A 24327-nucleotide genomic window follows, 5' to 3' on the forward strand; every position below is an offset into this window, starting at 1 on the left:
GAGGCAGGTCAGAGACCCTGCTGGACAAACAGTGGGTGGACTCTGCTCCATAACAGAGTCAACAGGGAGTGAGCCAGCCTTATTTCTGGTCCCTAAGGGGGTGGTCTGGAATTACTGGGGAGGAACTGGAGCTGAGAGGTGGTATTGAAAGGGTAGGGCTTATGCAGTTCCTATTTCCTTGACTGGCACCTCGGTGGGGGCCCTCCCACCTGGACATTCCGGAAAGTGATGTGGGTAGGTGGGGTTAGCCACAGGTGCCAGAACACAGATTGCATAAAAGGCTGGAGGTTGTGGGGGGCAGGGGAAGGGTGTGCGACCAGGCCCAGGTCTGAAGTTTGTTTGGACATCAAGCCAGCAGACAGGCAGCACAAGCCGGGATAGACCATCTTGTCCCCATACCTGGTTTCTCTCCTGCCTTCCATCGCTATGGGGAGCAGTCTCAGCCCCCAACTCTGCCTGGTATTCTTGGTGCTGGGCCCCTTGTCTGGAGGTAAGAGAGAGGGTCACCACTCCCCCCCCCCCCACTTCCTGCTGCCCCCAGTATTCCTCCTTGGCCTTGGGAGGCTGGGCTTCATCAGCCTTTTTCTTTAGGTGGGAGCATACCACCATTGACTGTGGTTGGGCCCCAAGGCTCCTGCTCTCTGGAAGGAGTAGAGATCAAAGGTGGCTCCTTCAGGCTTCTCAAGGAGGGCCAGGCACTGGAGTATGTGTGTCCCTCTGGCTTCTACCCATACCCTGTGCAGATTCGTACCTGCAGATCCACAGGGTCCTGGAGCACCCTGCGGACCCAAGACCAAAAGATTGTCAAGACGGCAGAATGCAGAGGTTGGAGGGCAGTGAGGGTGGGTACGGGTCAATGGAGGGGTGGAACAGGTGGTGACCAGGGGCCAGACTAGCATACTATTAGAGTTGCATTGAGGCCAGGCAGGTTAGCAGGGGGAGCTGAGCAAACACAGGAGCTGTCTAGGGCTGAAGGAGGGAGAGAGGGAGGAGGAAGGGAGTGAATCTTCACTGAGCATCTACCCTGTGTCAGGCAACCCTGGCAGTAAAAAGAACACTCAGAAATTGGAAGCGAGGAGAAGCAGGAGTCATCATAGGTTGAGCGTTGATGCTGTCTGTGGGACCAAGAAGGCACTGTTTCTCTGTGACAGGGTCCCTGAGACCAGGAGGGAAACTCTCAAGTGAAGCCCTTCCTTCTCAGTAACTTCTACTTGTCTCCCTCCCCCAAAGCAATTCGCTGCCCAAGACCACAGGGATTTGAGAATGGGGAATACTGGCCCCGGACCCCCTACTACAATTTGAGCGATGAGATCTCTTTCCGCTGCTATGATGGCTACACTCTCCGGGGCTCTGCCAATCGCACCTGCCAAGCAACTGGTCGGTGGGATGGACAAACAGCCATCTGCGATGATGGAGGTGAGAAGCGTCCCCTCCCCTGGTGATGGTGTCTTCTCCCTGACCATGTTCCAGCCTGAGGAACCAGCACCACAACTCTTGTGCTCTACCGTGCCATCTGGGCCTCAGGATTTGCCCCTCACCTCCATGTTTCATGCTTCTGCAGCGGGGTACTGCCCTAACCCGGGCATCCCCCTTGGCACAAGGAAGGTGGGCAACCACTATCGCCTTGAAGACAGAGTCACCTACTACTGCAACCGGGGTCTCACCCTTCGTGGCTCCCAGCAGCGAACATGCCAGGAAGGTGGCTCTTGGAGTGGAACAGAACCTTCCTGCCAAGGTGACTCTTGACCCATGCCCAGGGGTCAAATCCTGCTCTTTTATCCTCATATCCCTACACCAGTTCCCCCCTAATGCAACCCAGCTCCTTCCTCACTTCTAAACCTGCCTGTAGAACTTCCTCCACTACTGAGCCCTTCCCATCCTGGAAACCCACCATCCCACCTCACTGGCCACTGTGTCTCTGACCCTCACACCCTTGCCAACACCCCCAGACATTTTACCTGATTTCTGACCTCTCCCAGACTCCTTTATGTATGACATCCCCGAAGAGGTAGCCGAAGCCTTCCTGTCTTCCCTGACGGAGACCATTGAAGGAGTAGATGCTGAGGATGGGCATAGCCCAGGTTTGGAGGCAGAGAGGGGAGGGAGGCAGGAAATTGGGGGAGGATGAAGGGCCAGGAGAACCATGCATGCTGGAGCCTGAATTTCTCTGGTGGCACCCAGGGGAACAACAGAAGAGGAAGATTATCCTGGACCCCTCGGGCTCCATGAACATCTATCTGGTGTTGGATGCATCAGACAGCATTGGGATCGGCAACTTCACAAGGGCCAAGAACTGTCTCAAAGACTTCATTGAGAAGGTGGGCCCCCTTCCCCCCTGAATGTGAACTCACTGCCCAGCCAGGACTAGTTCCCTGATGTTTCCAGACCCTCTGAGACACAAGGTCCCAGAAAACCTCTGGTCCTATTCTGTCCTCCTTCCCTTCCTTTTACTGGAAGCAGTTTCTTGACCTTTAACCCAATCATCCATCAGCCTCAGGGTGATCAGTCAGCCCTTGAGTCTCTGACTGTAACTTTTCCTGTCCCAGAAAAGCTGCTGACCTCTCCCAACCATAGTATTCTTTCAATGCCATGACCCGTTTCTCCCCTAACCCACAGGTGGCAAGTTATGGGGTGAAGCCAAAATATGGTCTAGTGACCTATGCTACAGTCCCCAAAATTTTGATCAGAGTGTCCGATGAAAACAGCAGCGATGCAGACTGGGTTACAAGGGCAATCGACAATATCAACTATGAAGGTCAGAGGTTGGGGAAGGGACTGGTGGGGAGTTCACTTTGGGGTCAGAGAAGTCAAAAGGTTCAGGGTTGTTGTGAGGAGGAGGTAGTGAGACCAAGTGGGAAGGCAGGGTGGACCACTTTGCAGTCTATGGTTGGACAGCAGGCTTGTTGAGGAATATGGATTACTGGGAACTTGGGGGCTGAGAAGGTCACTTTGTGGTCAAAGGGAAGTCAGCGGGGTGACAACTCAAAAAACTGAAAAATGTGGTATCTCAGTTGTGATAGGCCTTGAATGTTCATAGATGACTTGGAAGACCAGGCAAGGTGAGATCTTCCTTTTTCACAGATCACAAGTTGAAGGCAGGCACTAACACCAAGAAGGCCCTCCAGGCAATTTACAACATGATGAGCTGGCCGGGGAACCAACCCCCTGAAGGCTGGAACCGCACCCGCCACGTCATCATTCTCATGACTGATGGTCAGAAGGGACCTTTTCCTGCCCCAGGCTTCCCACGCTTTCATACCAGTGTATGGCTGTTTGGTCCACATGTAACACTAGACTCATGGTTGGGGCTCTGAGCAGCACTGAGGGCCCCAACCATGTTGATCTTTCCTGTGACCCGTTACAAGGAGACACCCTTCTTAAGTCTCTCTGTCACTTCCATCCCCTTAACCTGCTTACCCAGGGGTACCTGGGTGGCGTGGTTAGTTGGGCTTCTGAATTCGGCTCAGGTCATGATCCTGCAGTTCGTGAGTTGGAGCCCGGTTGTCAGGCTTCGTGCTGATATCTCAGAGCCTATAGCCTGCTTCAGATTCTGTGTCTCCCTCTCTCTGCCCCTCCTCCACTCTCTCTCAAAAATGAATAAACATTAAAAAAAGATTTTAAATTAAAAAGCTGAAATTTTACCTGCAGCCATTAAAAACAAAAAAACAACCTGCTTACCCAGCCATGTGTCACTACTAGCCAATTTATCTTCCTTGACCCTCTTCTTTACTTGCCTCTCACCTTCACGGTCCCTGTCTCTTCTGCAGGCTTGCACAACATGGGTGGGGACCCAGTCTCTGTCATTCATGAGATCCGGAGCTTGCTGGACATTGGGAGGGATCGCAAAAACCTAAGGGAGGATTATCTGGGTGAGTTTTTGGCCTTGGACCCAGCACCTTGCTTTCTCAGCTCCTGCCCCCAGGGCTTGGACACTCACCCTCCCTCTTTCTCCCTCAGATGTCTATGTGTTTGGGGTTGGGCCTCTGGTGAACCAAGAGAACATCAATGCTTTGGCTTCCAAGAAGGATAAAGAACAACATGTGTTCAAAGTCAAGGACATGGAAGACCTGGAAGATGTTTTCAAACAAATGCTTGGTAGGAAGATACCGGGAGGGTATAAAGAGGTCAGGAAGTCCCCCAGGTATCTCAAGGTCACTCATACTTCCTCTCCTCCTGAAGCCTTGGCAGTCTGGGATGGCTTTCTCATTGCTCCTTCTCTACCTCAGTCACACTCTGGTCTCCTGGCACTATCCACTTCCTGATCTTAGAATCACCGAGTTCTGAACAACATTGGAGATCTTGTCAAGTCTCTCATTTCACAGATGTGCAAAGTGAGGCCAAGAGCAGCCCAGGCACAGCAAGCAAGCAAGCGTTGGGCCTGAAAACAGCCAGGTCTCCCAACTCTTAGTTCCAACTTCTTTTCACTATACTGCCACAGTTCCTTGCCCCCAATGTAAGGAAACAAATGCCCCTTTCTTTTCCTTATGGGCTTCTGCTCCTCATAGCTGTGTAGGCGGGCCTCCCCGAAAGGCCGAGCATCCCAGGTTTCAGCACATTCTCCTTTGTTGTTAGATGAAACCCGGACTCTGGGACTCTGTGGAATGGTTTGGGAGCACAAGAAAGGTAGTGATTACCACAAGCAACCGTGGCAGGCCAAGATCTCAGTCACTGTAAGCACAGCTTCCTGGTGGTGGGGACCTGTGGGAGGTGAGGTCAGGTGGAATGGGGGTAGGGGAAGGGCAAAATGTGGTGTTTGTGGAAGTTAAGCTTTCCCCCCTGCCATTCTGTTCCCAGCGCCCTTTGAAAGGACATGAGACCTGTATGGGGGCCGTGGTGTCTGAGTACTACGTGCTGACAGCAGCACACTGTTTCACGGTGGATGATCGGAATCATTCAATCAAGGTCAGCGTGGGTAAGGATGCAGTGAATCAATCCTGAGCTTCAGCTGTGCTCCCTGGGCAACACCTTCTACTTCCTCAGGAGCCCACCCTTCCAACCCCCCCCCCCCCCCGGTCCTCAAAGCAGCCCCCTCCCTTGCACACTGGGCTGCTTGGGGGCAGGGCAGAAGACTTGGGAGTTAGGAAGAATGTGGAGCCAGAAGCAGGAGGCTGCCCAGAGAAGTAGGATGTCCTGACATACCCACTCTCCTACCTTAGGAGGGATGAAGCAGGACTTGGAAATAGATAAAGTCCTATTTCACCCTAACTACGACATCAATGGGAAAAAAGCAGAAGGCATTCCTGAATTTTATGACTATGATGTGGCCCTTATCAGACTCAAGGAGAAGCTCAAGTATGGCCAGACTCTCAGGTGAGCCCTCTGAACCCCTGAGGAGAAAAGTCTGGGCAAATTGGGGCTACAGGCCTGGGGCAGGTCAAGTCTGCTGTCCCTGAGTTTCCCCATCTCCCTTAACAGGCCTATTTGTCTCCCCTGCACCCAGGGAACAAATCAAGCTTTGAGGCTTCCACTGTCAACCACCTGCCAGCAACAGAGTAAGACATTCAGGGAAAGTAGCACAAGGAAATGATGCCAAGAGACAAGTGGGGCATGACAGGGTGCTGCAGGAGCCAGCCTGGTCTCCAGCCCACAGAAAAGGGTTGAAGGACATTTGCTGAGTGACAAAGGCAATAGAGAGATGGTGGGGGGCAGAGAGAGTGCTAAAATGACCCCTACTGTCCATTTGTCCAGTGGAAGAGCTGCTCCCTGCAAAGGATGTCAAAGCTCTGTTTGTATCAGAGTTGTCCAAAGATAGGAAGAAGTCGATGATTCGGAAGGAGGTCTACATCAAGAACGGGGAAAAGGTGAGGAATATGGGATCCTAAGCAGGTCCTCTAGGCCCCAATTCTTCCTAAGCATGCTCTGTTTATCACCCCTTTCTCCTCCGTGCTTTATACCTCACCTACAGAAATCCAGCTGTGAGAGAGATGCTCAATATGCCCTAGGCTATGACAAAGTCAAGGACATCTCTAAAGTGGTCACCCCCAGGTTCCTTTGCACTGGAGGGGTGGATCCCTATACTGACCCCAACACTTGCAAAGGTAAGAGAAGGCTCTTTGGTTGTGCTACATGTTCCTAAAGCTCAAGAATCGTTTTCCCTACAGCCTCTCCTCTCCTGTAGGTGATTCTGGTGGTCCCCTGATTATTCATAAGAGGAGTCGCTTCATTCAAGTGAGTTTCCCCTCTCCTGTCTGTGGGGAGATGCCAAGTGGTCAGCATGGGCCCTAAAGCAGGAAAGTTCAACGCATGTGGCTGGAAAGGGAAGGACAGAGCCTGCCTCCTTACATCTACTTCTTGAAATGGCCGGGTTGGGGCAATGTCTGGCCTGTGTGCTAGAGAGCAGGACTGAGCTGGGTCCCCAGTTTAATTCTCCTAGGTCAACTCAGATGCACTTGGGAGTAGTTGAGCTTCCTGGGATTAGGAAGGAATTCTACCAGATGATTGGTGGCATCCCCTTGCCCTCTCCAGGTTGGTGTGATCAGCTGGGGTGTAGTGGATGTCTGCAAAGACCAGAGGCGGTGGCGGCAGGTACCTGCTCATGCCCGAGACTTTCACATCAACCTCTTCCAAGTGCTGCCCTGGCTCAGGGAGAAACTCAAAGAAGAGGATTTGGATTTTCTATAAGGGATTTCCTGCTGGAAAGGGGGATGAGATCAAATTAAAACAGCTGCGACAATACCTGTGTTCAAGATCCTTTTGGGGTAAGGGGGAGGGGAACGTGCACTGGCCATGTGTTACAACTGAGATAAAATCTAACAGCCGTTTTTAAAGGCTCAACCCCAATCCCAAGTGCTGAAAAACCAGAGGCTGAGGGAGATGTGTGAGCTTCCACCTCAGTGTTTTACTGAGACCAGTGTTGGCGATGAGGCACACGGAATCCAGCTCCATTCCCTAGAAGCCATCCACAAGGTTCTCCTTGTAGACATCATCACTGTAGACAATCTGGGTCCTCTTGTCCCGGTGGCAACCCTTAGGGCTGTTCTGGACAGCTAGGGAGGGAGGAAAGGATTGGTTAAGGTCTGAAGCATTGCATCTGAGCACTGGTGAGGCCAGAGGCTCAGAGTCTGACCAGCTCACTCCTTGCCTTTGGCCCTTGGAAGCCCAATTTCAATGCTGCCCTCTGGTGGCCAGGCTGGCCTGTCCCCTTTGGCTCCCTTAGGCCAACCCATCCCCATGGCAAGGAGCACATGCTGTTATTGTGGCACATGCAGATACTGCAAGGAATGTTTTGTTCTTAGAACAGCTCCCAAAGGTAATCGTTGTGACAACTGAATGATGTTAACTCACTACATCAAAATATTAAAAATTAGAAGATCTCTGTAGCCCTTTGTTGACATGTTAGTCATTTCTTGTTCCTTCTTTTAGTTTGGAGGGCCACTCTTGCTCTGAACGCCCCTTTCTGCCTAACTCCTTTGCCAGGAAAGCTAACAGGTATAGTGGGCTATTCACACTAAGAAATGCTACTAGCCTCAATAGGGGAGCTCATTCTGGGTGTGGCTTTGGCCTAAAACATTCTTCGAGCCTCAGGTTGTTCCTTCCCCTTCTTTTTTTCCTCCCTACATCGACATGTCCCTCTTGCATCTCATCTCGGAGGATTCTATCCCTGCCATTCTGGGACTACAGTCACTCACCCCACAGCAGCTTCCATTCTCTTGGATCTTTGTACCTTGACACTTCTATCACTACCCAGGTTCCATAGTTTGTGTTCTTTGGTTTTGATGGCCTCTGATGCTGCTCCCTGAATATCCCTCAGGCCCAGGCCTGCGTAATTTTTTTCTTCAAATTCAATCTTCCCTGAGATTACTACCATTCCGCAGCCACTCTGTGATACAGAGGACTGTGATCCATGTTTTCAGTCCTCACTTCACACACAAGTTCCAGATCTCTAATTTCAAATGCTTATTTTATAAAGCCAACTATACTCCATCTCAAAATAAACACGGTCATGTTCACTAACCTCACTCACTAACCTCACTCACTTCCACTTTCTTCCCTGTTCCAGTTATTACTGCTTCGGGAGTTGTTCTCAATCCTTCTCTCTCCTTCACACTAAGAAATCTTCCTCCATCTCTAACTGACAGAGAGTCTGACAATTCTCATTCCCATGGCCTCCACACAGATCCAGACATCTATCAACTCTAGGGAATCCTGGGACATGCAGGGGAGCAAAGAGAGGAGGCGAGCTGTGGGAAACAGGATGAAAGAGGAAGAATCCATTCTTACCAAGGGAGCCCCAGACAGACTTGCCAGTGGCAGCGTCCAGCATGGGCTGTTTGCGGGCAATGCTGACTTTGAGCTGTACGGACTCCACCTGGGTCCCATTGAGCTGGGGAAGAAGAGGGGTGGAGGTAAAGGATGGGGGGGGGGGGCGCGGAAACATTACAGACAAAGAAAAGGAGAATTTCCAAGAGTTGCCATCCTAGGAACAGACTAAGGATCTAAGAATACATTTCTTGTGTGGATAGAAAAAGACTTCCTCTATCAAGAGGAAATGATTTCCTCCTGGCTCCCAGTGTTTTAAAGAGAAAACATGAGGATGGCAGTAGGGATGGGAAGAACAGGTCTGGGAAGTCCCAACCTCAGCAACGGCCTGATCTGCTGATTCCATCTTTTCATAGGTGACGAAGGCACAGCTAGGATGAGAGAAAACAGGATCAGTAGAGGGCCTATGGGCTCTTGTGGACCCAACCAAACCCAGTGCTCATAGGCCACCGGAGATAGGCTGGTGTTCTCCCTCAAACCCAGGTCCTCCCAGGACTTATCATCTTGTCCCACTACCATCCTTACTTTCTGGGTGGGTCCATGGAGAGGTCAATGATGTTTCCAAAGGGAGAGAAGGCCCCACGGAGGAGGGTGGGTGTCATGTCCTCTCCATACACATAGAGAGTATTCCCCTTCCGAGGGGCCCTGCGTTCAGGGAACGAGTCCGACCCTGTGGGGTCAGGAGTCACAGTCACAACGTGCAACCCATCTCAGGCTCCACTTTAAGAGGCCACTTTAGTGGGACCTGCCTAAATCCTTTCACTTTTCCTACCAGCCCAGATCACTCACTGCGGAAAGGGCCCTCTCGTTCTCGATCACGGTCCCTGTCCCGATCGCGGTCCCTGTCCCGATCGCGGTCCCGTTCCCGATCTCGGTCTCGATCCCGTTCTCGATCTCGGTCTCTGTCTCGGTCTCGATCCCGTTCCCGATCTCGGTCTCTGTCTCGGTTCCGCTCACGACTGTGGTCCCGGCTGCGGCTTCGGGGAGGGGAGGCTGAGGAGCGGGCACCACCACGTTCTTCATAGCCCCAGTCAAAGCTTCGAGGAGGACCGTCACCAGCCCCTGGGCCCTCTGCCTCTTCCCCATCTGGCCCTAGTTCCCGAAGCCGATCACTGGAAGACACAAAACTGGGGAGAGGCAAACAGTGAGGATCAAAGGGGCCCTTTACTTCATCTTCCCAGACCCTGTGGAGACTCAACACTCCCTCTGCAGCCCCAGCTCCTTCCACTCCAGCCCTAAACCTCCCAAGGATCCAGGCAATTGACCTCCCCTACTCCCCCAATTGGGACTCAGTCCTCTCTCTAGCTCTCTAACCTCTCATACAGAGATTTCCTCTGGGGCCGTCTGGATGACTGCAAAAGAAACCAAGGACAGTTAAGATGAGTCCTAGTTGATGGCATGTGGCCCCAAATACGTGGGTCTCTCATTTTCCTCATTCCCCAATCTCTCAGGGACAGAGAGTTGAGAACCATACCTCCTGCAGATCGTCGTCAGCAGATATGCTTCTCTGGAACGGCTGGAAAGTGGGGACTGGCCCCTTCTCAGGGTCCTGGGAAGGTCGTAGAGGTCTACTTCAATGTGAGAGCAGAAGGCTGCCTAACCATGGGACAGAAGGGATTCCTCTTCCCTCACCCTCTTCTTGGCTTTCCTCTGGCCTTTTATCCTCCCTTTTAATTCCTTTGCGCATTTCTTATTTGATTATGTGGTGTCTTTCATAAGTGACCTAATATATACATAGAGTATTTAGCTTATCTGTACATTTCTTGGACCTGCTGACATCTTCAACCTGTTCAACTTCTCAGAACAACAAGACCCAGGAGCTCGAATATGTGCCACAGAATGTATGAGATACGGAATTTGGAAGTCAGTCAGTGTCTTCACATTTTACAGATAAGAAACCTGAAACTCGGACTGGTACGACAATTTTCCCAGAACTGAATAGGCATTACTTTCCCCCTAAATGTTACCTCCACTCCAACTTGGAAGGACGCCCTCTGAAGTCAAGGGTCCCCTGAGCAATCCTTCTGCTTGTGCTCACCTTTAACTTCCCCTCTAGGGTTCGAGAACGTTTGAAGCCCGAGTTCTTGGTCTCGGCCTTGATGGCACTGATGGCTCCTGACTTCACCAGCTGCTTTGCCTGCTCTGTTGCCGTGGCTGTGTCCACCACAGGCTGCTCTGACAGTGCTGGAGTGGTGAGGGAAGGAGGCATTATTTTGGCCACGCTCTGAGAGAGGTCAGCACCATGTTGCCCATTTCCAGTCTATCCCCAGTTCCCCCCGTCACTCACAGCGTTTCACACCGCCTTGGCTGGCTGTGCTGCTACTACTTTGCTTCTTCAGAGCCAACAATGCCTTTTTCTGGGAATGAGAGCGAGAAGAGAGGGGTTGGTGAGGGCCAGTCCCTGGCTAGGTCCTCTCCCAAGGTCCCTGGACACTTCACTCCAGGGGACGCCTTTCTCAGAAAACAATGCAAATGGTGTCCCTGGAGTGGTGCACTGAGGCAGCCCTACCACTCACACATGATTCACTGGATCATCTACAATACCAGCGATACGTAATCTAGCCAAACCATTGTATCCAGAGGCTTTCCCAAGCCTCAGTTTTTGAAGTGGAAGAAAAGGAATTTGACCATGGACCAGAACCCTAAGATATGAGCTATAAGTAAGCACAAGCCTACATGCCTTTCTCAGGGGGCTTCATCCATTCATTCCCTGCATATTTAACAAGGACACGCCATTATTTTGTAACAGGGGTATGCAAGAGTATGAGACATTGTTCCTCCCCTTAAGAAGTTTACAGTCTGAGAAATAAGACCATTAGACACAATTATCAAGAGTGATCGTAAGAGGTGCAAATTGCTTGTAGCTGAGAGCAAATAAGATTATCTGATGCCAAATGACTATTAAACTGGACCCTGGGTAGAAAGTATGCAAAACAGATTGAAAGAAAAGGGCATTTTAGACAAAGAACACAGACTGGAAAAGATGTGGAAATAAGAAGGCTTTGGGAATGTATGTTTTGGGACTAGTGAATAGTTCTACCTGACTAGAAAGAGATGCCAAGGTAAGGCTGTGTTGTATAGACAATGGGAAACCACTGACAGGTTTTGAGAAAAAGAGAGAGTTTTTTTGATTTCAGTGGTTCATTTTAATAAGAGTGAAGGAAGTCTGTCCAAAAACACACTGAGCAGCTTCTTGAGAAACCATTACAACAGACTACGTGAGCGTCAGCAAAAACTTGATCTACGGAACACGCGGGAAAAAATAAACAAAAGACATTACTTCAGAGTAAGAATCAAGAAGACTTGGCAAACGTTTGGCCATGCAAATAGTGGAGATGTCAGAGAGGAGATTTTGATTCCAAACACATGGGAAAACTGAATATAGTCAGTCCTATATGGAAGACCAAGAAAAGGAACTAAGTTAGAATAGATAGAAAGATGATAGCTAGCTGCAACACTGGGAATCTGCAGGCTATCAGCAAGAGCTCGGATAGAATTGAAAAAACAAACCTGGAGATTACCACCCCTGTGGTGGTACTAAAAGCCATGGAAAAGTTAGACAACTCGATGGCAGAATACACAGAAAAGAGAGAAGGCATACATCAAGACTTGGGAAGAGCCCCCTTGTGAGGCTTCGCGGAGAGGAGGTATGTCTCCAGGTATGAGCTGGAAGAACCCCCCCATCCCTCACACTCACCCCAGGTGTTCTCAAGAGTGTAGAGTCTGTGAAAGGTTGGGCCACGCCCCCACACACTCCCTCACCTTTTTCTTGAGTTTGTTGAATTTCTTCTGCAGAGCCTCCTCCTCCTCGCTCAGTCCGGGGGGTATCACCAACATGGTGGCTCCTGGTTCAGGGGCAGGGCCCAAGACATCTTTCTCCACTGTCACCGCCCAGGGTTCACACGCCGTCCACACTGCACCCAACCGCACCCTTCCAGGCCTACCTACTCCTGTCTTTTGCCTCTCCCTATCCCTTGCTTAAACCAGGCTGCCATCCAAGCCCCCGCTCGTCGGATTCAACCAGCATTCCCTCTTCTCTCCAGGAATCACGGCCACCAGCGCCTTGAGGGACCAAGTGGCCCGGGAAGGGAGAAGCACCCCTTCCGTCGCCAAGACGATGGCATCAGACACCCCCTACCCCCGCTGGGGTTAGTATGGCAACCGCGGGTTCCAAACGGTACAGGAGGCAGTGGAACCCCCGCAGCGCTCTCAGAACAACGAAAAGGGGAAGAAGAGAGAAGGAGCTCGTTAAAAAGGGGCGAAGGGTGAGAAGGAGAACACCTTACCTGAGGGGGCGGTAACCGGGGTCCCACGGTCTCGGGCGGCGCCCGCGCGGGCAACGGAGAGCTGGCTCAGAGCGATGACGTCGCGAGGGGTGGAGAACGAGGTAACCAAGACGGCTCAAGGCTACACACTTCCGCCCGGCACTTCCCCGGCTCAGGTCAGCCTCTCGGTAGCGCTCATCCCCACCCCGGCGGGGGTGTGTGACGGAAGTCGCCTCCACTTCCGCCCGCTTTGGGGCGGGGCTTACCCCTAGGATTCTCGTTGCACTTCCGGTCTGCCCTGCAGCTGCTTGGGTTCCAAGATGATGGAGACGGAGCGACTTGGTGAGGGGGAGGGGGTGGAAAGAACGAGTGTTAAGGGGGGGTGGCCCTTGACCTTTGACCTCTGACCTTCCCTCTGTAGTGCTGCCTCCTCCAGATCCCTTGGATCTGCCCCTTCGGCCTGTGGAGCTGGGATGCACAGGGCACTGGGAGCTGCTGAATGTGCCTGGGGCTCCAGACAGCACAGTGAGTGACTTTTGACCCTAACCTTTGACCCACTTTGAGCTTAAAACCTCCTCCACCACCCTTACTGTTGGACCCTAGCATAACCTCATTCTCCTGTCTCTGGATTCCTGTCATCTGGGCCTGCCTTGTGCTGGACAGACTCCAGCCCAGTGGATTGTGCTTCCAAATGTGTTTTTTCTTTTTGGAGTCACCTGTCTCCAAGCACCAGGGCACTTTGTTGGTGGCTAGGCTTTGAGGCCCTGACTCTCATCCTTAGTCCTGGGCCCCCTTTTCCTAAAACTAGTGGTTCTCAAATTTAAGTGTACATCATAATTAGTGCGGATGGGGGATTTTTAAAAATACAAATTCTTAAGCGCAGCCCCAGAGATTGTGGAATGATTGTATTTCATGTTGTATCATACTGTTTTAGTAATCACTGCTCCAGGTAAATCAGTAGCAGGTAGTTTGCCCTGTAAAGCAAGATAATCTTTGGAAAACATTGCTTCAGCTTGACAGTCCTAGTTGGTCTAGAATATCTACCATTTCTGGTTTCAACACAAATCACATCACTTTCTTTTTTGTCTATGTCTTCTCTTCTCTCCTTACCTAATGCCTTTCGTCTTGTCCTTTACCAGCTTCCCCACGGCCTCCCTCCCTGTGCCCCCGATCTGCAGCAGGAAACAGAGCAGTTGTTTTTATCATCTCCAGCCTGGTTGCCTCTGCATGGTGTGGAGCACTCAGCCCGGTGAGGGGTCTGGAGGGGCCTGGACTAGGGAGATGGCCTCTGAAGGAAACTGGGAGAGGAGAGAAAGAAGACCTGAAAAGTGTTTTCATTTTCTGCAGAAAATGGCAGAGGAAGATGGATCCCTGGTCCCTCCTGGCCACACTGGGGGCCCCTGTCCCCTCAGACCTTCAGGCCCAAAGACACCCAACCACAGGCCAGATACTGGGCTACAAAGAGGTAAGAGGTCAGGCGCCGTAAGAAGCAGAGTTGGGAAAGGGTCCGAGGCAAGCTCAGCCTCACTGGGGCTGTGGTCTCTTGCCTCAGGTCCTGCTGGAGAATACAAATCTATCGGCCACCACCTCCTTGTCTCTTCGCCGGCCCCCAGGGCCCGTCTCCCAGTCCCTGTGGGGGAATCCAACACAATACCCTTTCTGGCCAGGTGACTTGTGGAAAATGGGATGGTAGGAGAGGGTGCCCTCAGTCTCCAGGAAAGGGTTCCCCACCCATCTCGTATCACTCCCACCCCATGAATCCCTGTTTGTCTACCCTCTCCCCAGGTGGAATGGATGAGCCTACCATAACAGATCTGAGCACTCGGGAGGAGGCTGAGGAAGAGATAGACTTTGAGAAAGGTGAGGCAGTGCCAGGATGGACCCTTGGGAGTAGGGCTGTGAGTCAGCCCTGAGGAAGAGGGGCCCAAGCCTATCAGTGGGCCACTGTTAGTCCTCTGTGCCTTTGAGAAAATTAGGGAAAGGCACCCTTGTCATAACAGTCTTTACTGTCATCTGTTGGAAAGATGGCAAAGAACCCCATTTTCAATGTCTCTGCTGTGAATGGCATCCTGTAGCATTAGGTATCGTATGACTTGTATGACTCTGTGCACTAATGCTGATTCTCTTTGTCCTTGTTTTTCAGATCTTCTTACTGTCCCACCTGGCTTCAAGAAAGGTGTGGACTTTGCACCGAAGGGTGAGTTTTAGTTTTGAGGTGGAGTGTAGGAGTGGTGGCCTTCTCCAGTGGAACAGAGATGGACATGACCAGGTTTCACTTTTTGCCTTTGCTCCTCAGATCACCCGGCTCCAGCTCCCGGCTTGCTCAGCCTCAGCCGTTTGCTGGAACCTCTGGATTTGGGGGGGGGCGATGAGGATGAGAGTGAGACAGTGGGCCAGCCAGGAATTCCCAGAGGAGACACTGTTTCAGCACCCCCCTGCAGTGCTTCCCTGGCCCGAGCAAGCAGCTTGGAGGACCTAGTGTTGAAGGTTGGTGGTTTTGGGCAGTTGAGGTAGGAAAGAAGAGGCCTTACTGGGGGGCTGGGGGTGGGGGTGGGGCGGCTGGCTTGGTTGGGTCTAAGAGGAAAACTGGAGCATCTTTGGGGAGGAGTGGTAACAGAGAGCTCTCTGACTGTATCTTTATCACCTCTACCCCTGGCTTTTCCAGGAAGCATCCACAGCTGAATCCCCCCCAGAGCCCCCCAAACCCCTGCCTCAGGAGCAGTGGGCTATTCCCGTGGATGTCACCTCCCCTGTTGGTGATTTCTACCGCCTCATTCCCCAGCCTGCTTTCCAGGTAGTGTGGCCCAGTCCTCACATGCTCCCCTACCTCCTCCCCGCTGCTCCCTTCATCTCCTCTCCCCACAGAGGCCAGATGCCTTCTAGCTTAGTCTTGGGCCTCACTCCCAGCCTTGCTTCGCTCTGGCATGCCAGAGCCACCTTGCATGCCCCTAGAGCTGGAGGCAGGAGGGCCCCTTTCCTTTTTCCGGCCTGGCCCCCATCTATTTCTCTCTCCCACAGTGGGCATTTGAGCCAGATGTGTTTCAGAAACAGGCCATCTTGCACTTGGAGCGGCATGACTCTGTCTTTGTAGCAGCTCACACATCTGCGGGGAAGACGGTTGTGGCTGAATATGCCATTGCCCTTGCCCAGAAACACATGACACGGTATAGGTCCCCTCCCCAGCCTCTTCCTTCACCAGCTGGCCCTGTGTTCTCCTGCACCCTTTCTAAGTGTCATCTCTTCCCCACCGCTACCTCATCCTTCAGATGGGAGGTTTGGGGAAAGACTGAGATAGGGCCAGGAGTGGAGTGGGAAGGTGTGGCGGGGAGAGCAGTTAGAAGACCTGCGTGGGGTGCCTGGATAGCTCAGTTGGGTAAGCATCCAACTTGGGCTCAGGTCATGATCTCATGGTTCGTGGGTTTGAGCCCCACATCGGGCTGACAGTGCAGAGCCTGTTTGGGATTCTCTGTCTCCCTCTCTCTCTCTGTCCCTCCCCTGTTCGCACTCTGTCTCTCTCAAAGATAAATAAATGTTTAAAATAAAAAAAAAAAAAGGAGACCTGGGTCAGCTTAGGAAGAGTTTTTGTGGGGTCATGTCATGAAGGAGAATGTGAGGCCAGTTCAGGGGGGGAAGGGAGGCACCTGGGTTCTGGCATGCTTCTGTGGGGGCTTGGGGTGGAAGGGCAGTGCTGACCAGGAGGTGGTGCTGACTTCATGCCCTCTTCCCAGCACCATCTACACTTCGCCCATCAAGGCCCTGAGCAACCAGAAGTTCCGCGACTTTCGAAACACTTTCGGAGATGTGGGGCTGCTCACTGGGGACGTACAGCTGCACCCGGAGGCCTCCTGCCTCATTATGACGACAGAGATCCTTCGGTGAGAGATAGACACTTAACACAGGTGGATTTTTGGTCAGGAAGGTTAGGCTGCTCTGGACAGCACGTTGACTGAGAACAGGATGGAGACAGGAGTCACTGGGGAATCAGCCTTTGGCCTCTTCTCCCCAGCTCCATGCTGTACAGCGGTTCAGATGTCATCCGGGACCTAGAGTGGGTCATCTTTGATGAGGTTCACTACATCAACGATGCTGAGGTAAGAGGCCTGGGGGCCCCACACCCCAGTAGTCCTCTCCTGTGGGTCTAGATCGCACATCCTGGTGCACACACCTTTGTGGACCTTAACTGCCTTCTTTGCCCTCAAATGTAACCCTGGGTGCTTCCCCAGGGGCAGAAGGGCAGTCCCCTCTGAGCTGACAGTGACCGGTCTTCTCTCTCTGCCCAGCGTGGGGTTGTGTGGGAGGAAGTGCTTATCATGCTCCCTGACCATGTCTCCATCATCCTTCTGAGTGCTACCGTCCCCAATGCCCTTGAGTTCGCTGACTGGATCGGGTGAGATGCGTGCCCTGGGATGCTTGGATGAAGGGGGCTGCAGCATTCCTTGGTTAGGGGTGGGGGTGAAGACTGCCACAGCAAGGAGAGTGTCTTGGGGGTGGAGAGGAGGGAGGGTTGGGGCTGGGGCACGTGTCTGACTCAGGCGACTGCAGGACCCCACTTGGACCCAGATCATTTTGTGTCTTGGGAGATGGGATGATGGGGCCACCTTCCAGTCTGGCTCCCAGAAAAAACTGGGTGAAGCTTGGGGTGCCTGGGTGGTTCAGTCGGTTAAGCGTCTGACTTTGGCTCAGGTCATAATCTCATGGTTTGTGGATTGATCCCCATGTCGGGCTCTGTGCTGACAGCTCAGAGCCTGGAGCCTGCTTCAGATTCTGTGTCTCCCTCTGTCTCTGGCCCTCCCTTGCTCATGCTCTGTCTCACTCTCTCTTTCAAAAATAAACAAACGTTAAAAAAAAACTAAAAAAAAAAAAAAAGACTGGGTGAAGCTGGAGGGGGAAGGTGGTGGGGATGTGGGTTACTTCTCGCACTCTTGCCACTGACCTGCTCATTTCTACCCATTCAGGCGACTGAAACGGCGCCAGATCTATGTGATCAGCACTGTTGCCCGTCCCGTACCCCTGGAGCATTATCTCTTCACGGGGAACAGCCCCAAGACCCAGGGGGAGCTCTTTCTGTTGCTGGACTCCCGAGGTGCCTTCCACACAAAGGGGTAAGCTGGTGATGGGGCAGAGTCAGGGCTGAGTCCGCCGGGTGTGACTGTGATCAGTGACCCTCCCTGTGCGCCAGGTACTATGCAGCTGTGGAGGCCAAGAAGGAGCGGATGAGCAAACATGCCCAGACCTTTGGGGCCAAACAGCCCACGCATCAGGGGGGGCCTGCACAGGTGAGAACCGGTAGGCTTTGTGCCTGCTGCCCCCTGTTTCTGCATTCTTCCCTCGTTCCCCAGAGGTTTGGACTTGAGCTTTGAGTACCATCTGACTTGATACTGCTTTACCACCCCTCCCCTCACTTTGGCCCCGACTGGTTCAGGGACTCAACCTTTGCCGCTTTTTGCCCCCTTCCCCAGGACCGCGGTGTGTACCTATCCCTCCTGGCCTCCCTCCGCACCCGTGCGCAGCTGCCTGTGGTCGTGTTCACCTTCTCGCGGGGTCGCTGTGATGAGCAAGCCTCGGGCCTCACCTCCCTGGACCTCACCACAAGTTCAGAGAAGAGTGAAATTCACCTCTTCCTGCAGCGCTGCCTTGCTCGCCTCCGTGGCTCTGACCGCCAGCTGCCCCAGGTGTGGATGGGGGTCTTGAAGACTGATGGGGATAGGATTCTCCACCACCCTATCCCTGATCATGGACCTTGGCTCCCTGCAGGTCCTGCACATGTCTGAGCTCCTGCACCGTGGCCTGGGTGTGCACCACAGTGGCATCCTGCCCATTCTTAAGGAGATCGTGGAGATGCTTTTCAGTCGAGGCCTGGTCAAGGTACACACACTGGTAGAAGAGGGACTCTTCAGAGCACTCGTTGCTCCCTTACGGGTTGCCCAGAGGGTGGAGGGGCAGGGCTCAGACAGGACCGTGCGGTGGTTAAGAGCTTGGGCTCTAGGTCCAGATTGCCTGGGTGTGCATCCCGGCTTCTCTACTTACTCACCGTGTGACCCCAGGCGGATTACTTAACCGTCCCGAACTTTAGCTTTGCTATCTTAAAATGGAGATGCACAGAATAGGCACAGGTGGTATTCAGAAGGGAAACCCAAAAAGTTAGCAAGCATACAAAAAGTTACTAGTCATCAGAAAAATGCAAATTAAAATAGTCACGAGAGATGACGTTATAGCTACTAGACTGGTAAAATTTAGGAAACTGGCTAAGGCCAAGTGTGCCAAAGACGTAGGAGACTAGAGGATTATGGGAACTCTTATATAGGTGTAGCCTGTCTGGAGTGCACCCTGGCATTCATGAGGCAAAAATATGTACAATGTACTCTTTGACCCTAAATTCCATGTCTGGATATATACTGCGAAGAAGTTCTCACCCTAGTCTCTGAGGGAACACGTCCTCTCTCCTTTGTTGGCTGTAATCTTGTGGTAGGGTGCTGGCGGTACCAAGGTACCCTTCACTGGGAGAGCAGGGAGGTCACTGTATGGGATGCATGCCACGGTGCTCTGCAGGAGCTGGAAACAATGGATTAGGTATAACCACAGGAATGGGGATGGGCATTGAAAACACTATGTGGAGAAATTAGCTAATTAATTAACTAATTAATTATTTTTGTTTAGAGTGTAGTTGACACACAATGTTTCGTTAGTTTCAGGTGTACAACATGGTAATTCATTGTTTATAAAATAAACATAAGTTTATGTTTTATACTGTATTCACCACAGTTGTAGCTGCCGTCTGTCACCATACACCGCTACCAGGATATCATTGACTGTATTCCTTATGCTGTGCGTTTTATGCCTGTGACTTACTCATTCCTTGACTGGAAGCCTGTATCTCCCACTTTCCTTCACCCATTTTGTCCATTTCTTCTGGCAATCATCAGTTCTCTGTATTTATAGGTCTGATTCTGCTGTTTGTTTCTTTATTCATTTGTTTTGTTTTTTAGATTCCACATGAGTGAGATCATATGGTATTTGTCTTCTTCACTCTGACTTATTTCACTTAGCATACATTCTGCCCTATTTGCCTGTCCATGTTGTCACACATGGCAAGATCTCATCCTTTTTTTTTTTTTTTAATTTTTTTTCAACGTTTATTTATTTTTGGGACAGAGAGAGACAGAGCATGAACGGGGGAGGGGCAGAGAGAGAGGGAGACACAGAATCGGAAACAGGCTCCAGGCTCTGAGCCATCAGCCCAGAGCCTGACGCGGGGCTCGAACTCCCGGACCGCGAGATCGTGACCTGGCTGAAGTCGGACGCTTAACCGACTGCGCCACCCAGGCGCCCCAAGATCTCATCCTTTTTTATGGTTACATAATACTCTAACGTACACACTGCATCTTCCTTATCCATTCACGTATTGATGAATACTTGGGTTGCTTCCATATCTTAGCTATTGTAAATAATGCTGAAGTAAACATAGGGGTATGTATATCTTTTTGAATTAGGGTATAATGGCCTTTAACACAAATCATGAATTATATGCACCCAAAACAAGATACAATCTGGAAGAGTACATTCACACAAAAAGATACTCTAAATACATTGGGATGATTGACGGTGGGGAGATGGGAATTGGATATGGGGGTTATAAGAAAGGAAGTAGGTAGCCAGATAGACAAAGTGAAAATGATAGTACTTGCTCTATAGTTTTGCTCTGAGAGTTATTAAATGAGATCCTGTGAGTTAACTGGGACCATGCCTGGTGCCTACTCAGCCTTGGCTACAGAGTAAGGTACACTTGGCCAGGGCTGGGTGTCTGTGTGTAGCCCCTTTACTGATCTTCTCCCATTCCAGGTCTTGTTTGCCACGGAGACCTTTGCCATGGGTGTTAATATGCCTGCTCGAACAGTGGTGTTTGACTCTATGCGAAAACACGATGGCTCCACCTTCCGGGATCTGCTACCTGGAGAGTATGTGCAGATGGCAGGTCGGGCAGGCCGGAGGGGCCTGGACCCCACCGGCACTGTCATCCTGCTCTGCAAGGGCCGTGTGCCTGAGATGGCAGACCTGCACCGCATGATGATGGTGAGTCAGGGCAGTATGAGGCTGAGCTGGGAGGGCCCCAGCTCTGGGGACCTGCTGGATTCTCTCTTCCAACCCTCTTCCCCTCTCTCTTCTTTCTACAGTTGACCCTTGAACAGTGTAGGGTTAGGGGGTACTGACCTCCTGCACAGTCAGATATCCACATACAACTTTTGGCTCCCGAAAAACTTTACTGCTGATAGCCTATACTGTTGGCTGGAAGCCTTACCAATAACAGACAGATGATGAACACCTATTCGTATATGTGTTATTTGCTGCATTCTTATAATAAAGCTAGCGATAAGAAAACGTTGTGAGGAAAATTATAGGAGAGAGAAAATACTTAACAGAACTGGACAGTATTTATTGAAAAAAATACACGTGTAGGTAGACCCCTATTGTTCAAGGGTCAACTGTACTTTTTTCTTTTGCCTGGGAGAAACCAAGGTCAGAGCAAGCAAATCCAAGGATTAGACTGAATCTCACACCTTGTGGTCTTTTGTCATTGTGAAGACAGAACTAGGTAAAACCTTTGAGGGTCTATTTATTTAGTTTTGTTCCCTTATTTCGCAGAGGAGGTGAGTAAGCAGTTTGTCTAGGGTCCCATGGTCACAGCATGGGGACTAGATCTGCTACGAGCAGAGCCGATCCCCAGAGGGCTGGCTGGGGGGCAGCAGGTCCCATGCCAATCTCACTGCTTCTCTGATGTGGCCCAGGGAAAGCCATCGCAGCTGCAATCTCAGTTCCGCCTCACATACACCATGATCCTGAACCTGCTGCGGGTGGATGCCCTCAGGGTGGAAGACATGATGAAGAGGAGCTTCTCCGAGTTTCCATCCCGCAAGGACAGCAAGGTGAGGAGGTTGGGATGACCAGTATACCCGGCAGCATGTTGGGACAAGGGAAGCCAGGCTGAGAGGTGGATATCTAGAGACCACCTAGAAGGTGGGATGAAGGTGGGGAGCGTGGCGTCCTGGGCCTGGAGACTCTCCTTTCATACCTTGCCACACTTCCACCCAGGCCCACGAACAGGCTCTAGCTGAACTGACCAAGAGACTAGGGACCTTAGAGGAACCTGATACGACTGGCCAACTGGTTGACCTGCCTGAGTATTACAGCTGGGGGGAGGAACTGACAGAGACCCGGAGCCTGATCCAGGTGAATGAGTGTTGTGGGGGTGATGGAGGAAGGGAGGAAGAGAATGCCACACACTGGGTGCTCCTGAACCTAGTCCCAACCTATTCTCAGTGTCCCTGTGATGCTTCCTTCATTATCCCTTTTGTGCATGTCCCCACTCCTCAGCGACGCATCATGGAGTCTGTGAATGGGCTGAAATCTCTCTCAGCAGGAAGGGTGGTGGTTGTGAAGAATCAGGAGTATCATAACACATTGGGTGTTATCCTGCAGGTGAGGACAATGGAAATTTAGACCCCAGAGGGAGGGAGCCACATCTCCCATCTTCCTTACTTGGTGGGGGCAGTTGTAGTCACAGCAGTGCACTCATTTTCCCCTCCTGCCCTCCTTTCTCTCCCATTGCCACCACTTCATGCCTACCTCCTTGTCCTCCCTGCCCCCACTACCCTCCTCCCTCCCACCCCTGAAGACTGTTCAGATTGACTTGGCTACCAGTCCATACTGATGGGCTCTGCAGTTGCTCTGTGGTCCCTGCCTGAGGGTGGGGACCTGGTCTCTATCTTTGATGTCCACTCCTCACATTGCCCTGGCCTGGCCTCCCCACCTACCCTAGGTCTCCTCAAATTCCACCAGCAGGGTGTTTACAACCCTGATCTTGTGTGATAAGCCTGTGTCTGAGGACCCACAGGAGAGGGCACCAGCCACCCCAGATGTGCCCTACCCAGATGACCTTGTGGGATTCAAGCTGTTCCTGCCTGAAGGTGAGCATGGGGCAGATGTCCGGGTTCCTGACAGCAGTGTAGGCAGGATGTTTGGGTCCACGGCAAGGGTTGACCCTGCTCTTCCCTTTTCACAGGGCCCTGTGACCACACAGTGGCCAAGCTCCAGCCAGGAGACATGGCTGCCATCACCACCAAGGTGCTCCGGGTGAATGGGGAGAAGATCTTGGAGGACTTCAGCAAGAGGCAGCAACCAAAATTCAAGTCAGAGATGGCTGGGGAGATCCTTTTCCTGGGGAGGGGACTGTGTAATGGAGTGTAGGGAGGGGTGGTTGGGGTGTCTCCCCAGCCAGAGAAGGCTTCTCTGGAAAGGAACACTTTGCCCTAGGTCTTAAGACCTTGCTCCTTCCTCAGGAAGGATCCTCCCATTGCGGCTGTGACCACTGCTGTCCAGGAACTGCTGCGTTTGGCTCAGGCCTACCCAGCGGGACCCCCTACCCTTGACCCTGTCAATGACCTGCAGCTCAAGGATGTGTCAGTGGTTGAGGGAGGGCTCCGGGCCCGGAAGCTGGAGGAGCTGATCTGGGGGGCTCAGTGTGTGCACAGTCCCCGTTTCTCTGCCCAGGTAGGGTCCTGCATGCCAGCTCCCAAGCTCAGAGGGGGAATTTTCCCTTCTGTTCTCCTCTAGACCAGCCACCCCATCTCTGCCCTTGTCCTCAGTGCCTTCCTGCCTTGGGGCAAGGGGAAGGCTAACATGCTTCTGCTGCTGGCTTTCTGCAGTACCTGAAGCTGCAGGAGCGAATGCAGATACAGAAGGAGATGGAGCGACTACGTTTCCTGCTGTCAGATCAGTCACTGTTGCTGCTCCCAGAGTATCACCAGCGAGTAGAGGTGGGAGGGGCAGGGGTGGGGGCAGGGGGCTAGTGACAGAGAAGAGAACAGGCTCCCAACACCTACCATCTTTCTTCAGGTGCTCCGAACCCTGGGTTATGTAGACGAGGCAGGCACCGTGAAGCTGGCAGGGCGGGTGGCTTGTGCCATGAGCAGTCACGAGCTGCTTCTCACTGAGCTCATGTTTGACAACGCTCTGAGTGCCCTGCGGCCAGAAGAGATTGCAGCCCTGCTCTCTGGCCTGGTCTGCCAGAGCCCTGGGGACCCTGGGGAGCAGCTCCCAAGCACCCTCAAACAGGTATGGGACACCCACCCCACTTTCTCTCCCTTGGCTGTGGCATTCCCAATCCCCACCCCCAAGTATTCCCCAGGTGAACCCTCCAGCCCTGTTAAGTGCCTCAAAGAGCTGGAATGGCTTCTTCCTTGATCTGGGGCTCCGCACTCCTAAAGAAGGAAGGCAGGGTCTGAGCCTCTCCTTGGCCATCTGCAGGGAGTGGAACGTGTCCGGGCTGTGGCCAAGCGGATTGGTGAGGTCCAGGTGGCCTGTGGCCTGAACCAGACTGTGGAGGAATTTGTCGGGGAGCTGAATTTTGGGCTGGTAGAGGTGGTGTACGAGTGGGCCCGGGGCATGGTGAGTAACCGGGGCTTTGTGGATGGCTGGCTAGGGGAGAGGCTACCCAGGTCTAACACACTCAGTCCTCACCCTGCTTCCCCCACAGCCCTTCTCTGAGTTGGCAGGGCTGTCGGGGACTCCTGAGGGCCTGGTGGTCCGTTGCATCCAGCGCTTGGCCGAGATGTGTCGCTCGCTGAGGGGGGCGGCCCGCCTGGTAGGAGAACCTGTGCTAGGTGCCAAGATGGAGACGGCAGCTACTTTGCTGCGGAGGGACATCGTCTTTGCGGCCAGCCTATACACTCAGTGAGTGGCCTGTGTAAAAATGTAGTAATAAAACAGCAAACCACCTGTGTGTACTTCAACTGTTGGGCAGGGACAA

The 24327-nt window shown here is 52.3% G+C and overlaps 3 protein-coding genes across 4 annotated transcripts; 2 read left to right on the forward strand and 1 right to left on the reverse strand.

The window, feature by feature from the left end:
* Nucleotides 1–135: 135 nt before the first annotated feature.
* Nucleotides 136–6675, forward strand: CFB (complement factor B). The gene is made up of 18 exons (XM_045497762.1): nt 136–490; nt 592–825; nt 1231–1416; nt 1562–1735; nt 1980–2081; nt 2182–2318; nt 2617–2755; nt 3082–3213; nt 3768–3869; nt 3958–4095; nt 4573–4670; nt 4795–4912; nt 5157–5310; nt 5416–5492; nt 5689–5801; nt 5906–6038; nt 6119–6168; nt 6466–6675. The coding sequence occupies exons 1-18, from the start codon at nt 427–429 to the stop codon at nt 6619–6621; spliced, it is 2307 nt and encodes a 768-aa protein (XP_045353718.1). The 5' UTR covers nt 136–426; the 3' UTR covers nt 6622–6675.
* Nucleotides 6676–6677: 2 nt separating this feature from the next.
* NELFE (negative elongation factor complex member E) lies at nt 6678–12665 on the reverse strand. Its single transcript, XM_045497767.1, has 11 exons — nt 12546–12665; nt 12022–12104; nt 10547–10616; nt 10298–10443; nt 9734–9808; nt 9574–9611; nt 9049–9386; nt 8785–8929; nt 8576–8630; nt 8221–8323; nt 6678–6986 (listed from the first exon to the last, which is right to left on the reverse strand). Exons 2-11 carry the CDS (start codon nt 12094–12096, stop codon nt 6889–6891), a joined length of 1143 nt encoding a protein of 380 aa, XP_045353723.1. The 5' UTR covers nt 12097–12104; nt 12546–12665; the 3' UTR covers nt 6678–6888.
* A 90-nt stretch (nt 12666–12755) lies between these two features.
* SKIV2L (Ski2 like RNA helicase) lies at nt 12756–24296 on the forward strand. 2 transcript variants are annotated; one of them, XM_045497758.1, is made up of 28 exons: nt 12756–12866; nt 12946–13049; nt 13664–13773; nt 13854–13989; nt 14077–14191; nt 14310–14384; nt 14668–14721; nt 14821–15011; nt 15190–15318; nt 15543–15688; nt 16253–16399; nt 16531–16615; nt 16805–16911; nt 17480–17626; nt 17704–17800; nt 17984–18196; nt 18279–18389; nt 20364–20594; nt 21308–21445; nt 21612–21749; nt 21894–21998; nt 22339–22486; nt 22582–22708; nt 22859–23069; nt 23225–23335; nt 23415–23633; nt 23826–23966; nt 24055–24296. In XM_045497758.1, exons 1-28 carry the CDS (start codon nt 12845–12847, stop codon nt 24253–24255), a joined length of 3759 nt encoding a protein of 1252 aa, XP_045353714.1. In that variant the 5' UTR covers nt 12756–12844; the 3' UTR covers nt 24256–24296. The 2 variants fall into 2 exon arrangements, with proteins under 2 accessions (XP_045353714.1, XP_045353715.1); XM_045497759.1 differs by having other exon boundaries at nt 13872–13989.
* The last annotated feature ends 31 nt before the right edge of the window (nt 24297–24327 follow it).

The sequence above is a fragment of the Leopardus geoffroyi genome, chromosome B2, assembly GCF_018350155.1.
Source record: "Leopardus geoffroyi isolate Oge1 chromosome B2, O.geoffroyi_Oge1_pat1.0, whole genome shotgun sequence".
Lineage (NCBI taxonomy): Eukaryota > Metazoa > Chordata > Mammalia > Carnivora > Felidae > Leopardus > Leopardus geoffroyi.